This window comes from Aptenodytes forsteri, unplaced genomic scaffold (genome assembly GCF_000699145.1).
Source record: "Aptenodytes forsteri isolate BGI_AS27 unplaced genomic scaffold, ASM69914v1 Scaffold172, whole genome shotgun sequence".
Taxonomy (NCBI): Eukaryota; Metazoa; Chordata; class Aves; order Sphenisciformes; family Spheniscidae; genus Aptenodytes; species Aptenodytes forsteri.
The window spans coordinates 12,737,971-12,738,282 of record NW_008795018.1 but is presented as its reverse complement, the minus strand read 5'-3'; the positions used below and the strand labels follow the sequence as shown (position 1 = coordinate 12,738,282).

The 312-nt window shown below is 73.4% G+C and overlaps 1 protein-coding gene across 1 annotated transcript in view; it reads left to right on the top strand.

Annotated features, from left to right (window-relative positions):
• Positions 1 to 312, top strand: part of ITGA8 (integrin subunit alpha 8) — a 122,790-nt gene continuing 122,478 nt past the window's right edge. The window contains exon 1 of the mRNA XM_009275732.1: positions 1 to 242. Within this exon, the coding sequence (XP_009274007.1) occupies positions 1 to 242 (242 nt within the window). The remainder of the gene's footprint in view (positions 243 to 312) is intronic.

Below are 312 nucleotides of genomic sequence, written 5' to 3'. Positions count from 1 at the left end.
ATGAGGGCCGCTCCAGGTCCCCGACGGCCACACCGCAGCCACAGCGCTGTGAGCACCGTCCTCTCTCGCAGACAACCCCCGAGGCGTCGTGCGGAGCTCGGCCGAGGCGCCGACACCTCCGCCGGCGACGGCGGGACTGCTTCTGCCTCAGCGAGGCTTCTCCCTCAGCGAGGGAGGCGCGGGGGAAGCGGGCCCAGACCGACCACCAGCGCCTCGCCCTGCCCAGCGGGGCCCACGCACAGGCCGGTGGGGAGGGGATCCCTCGGGCTCAAATGCTGCCTCGTAAGAGAAGAGCCACCGCGGTCCCGGCGG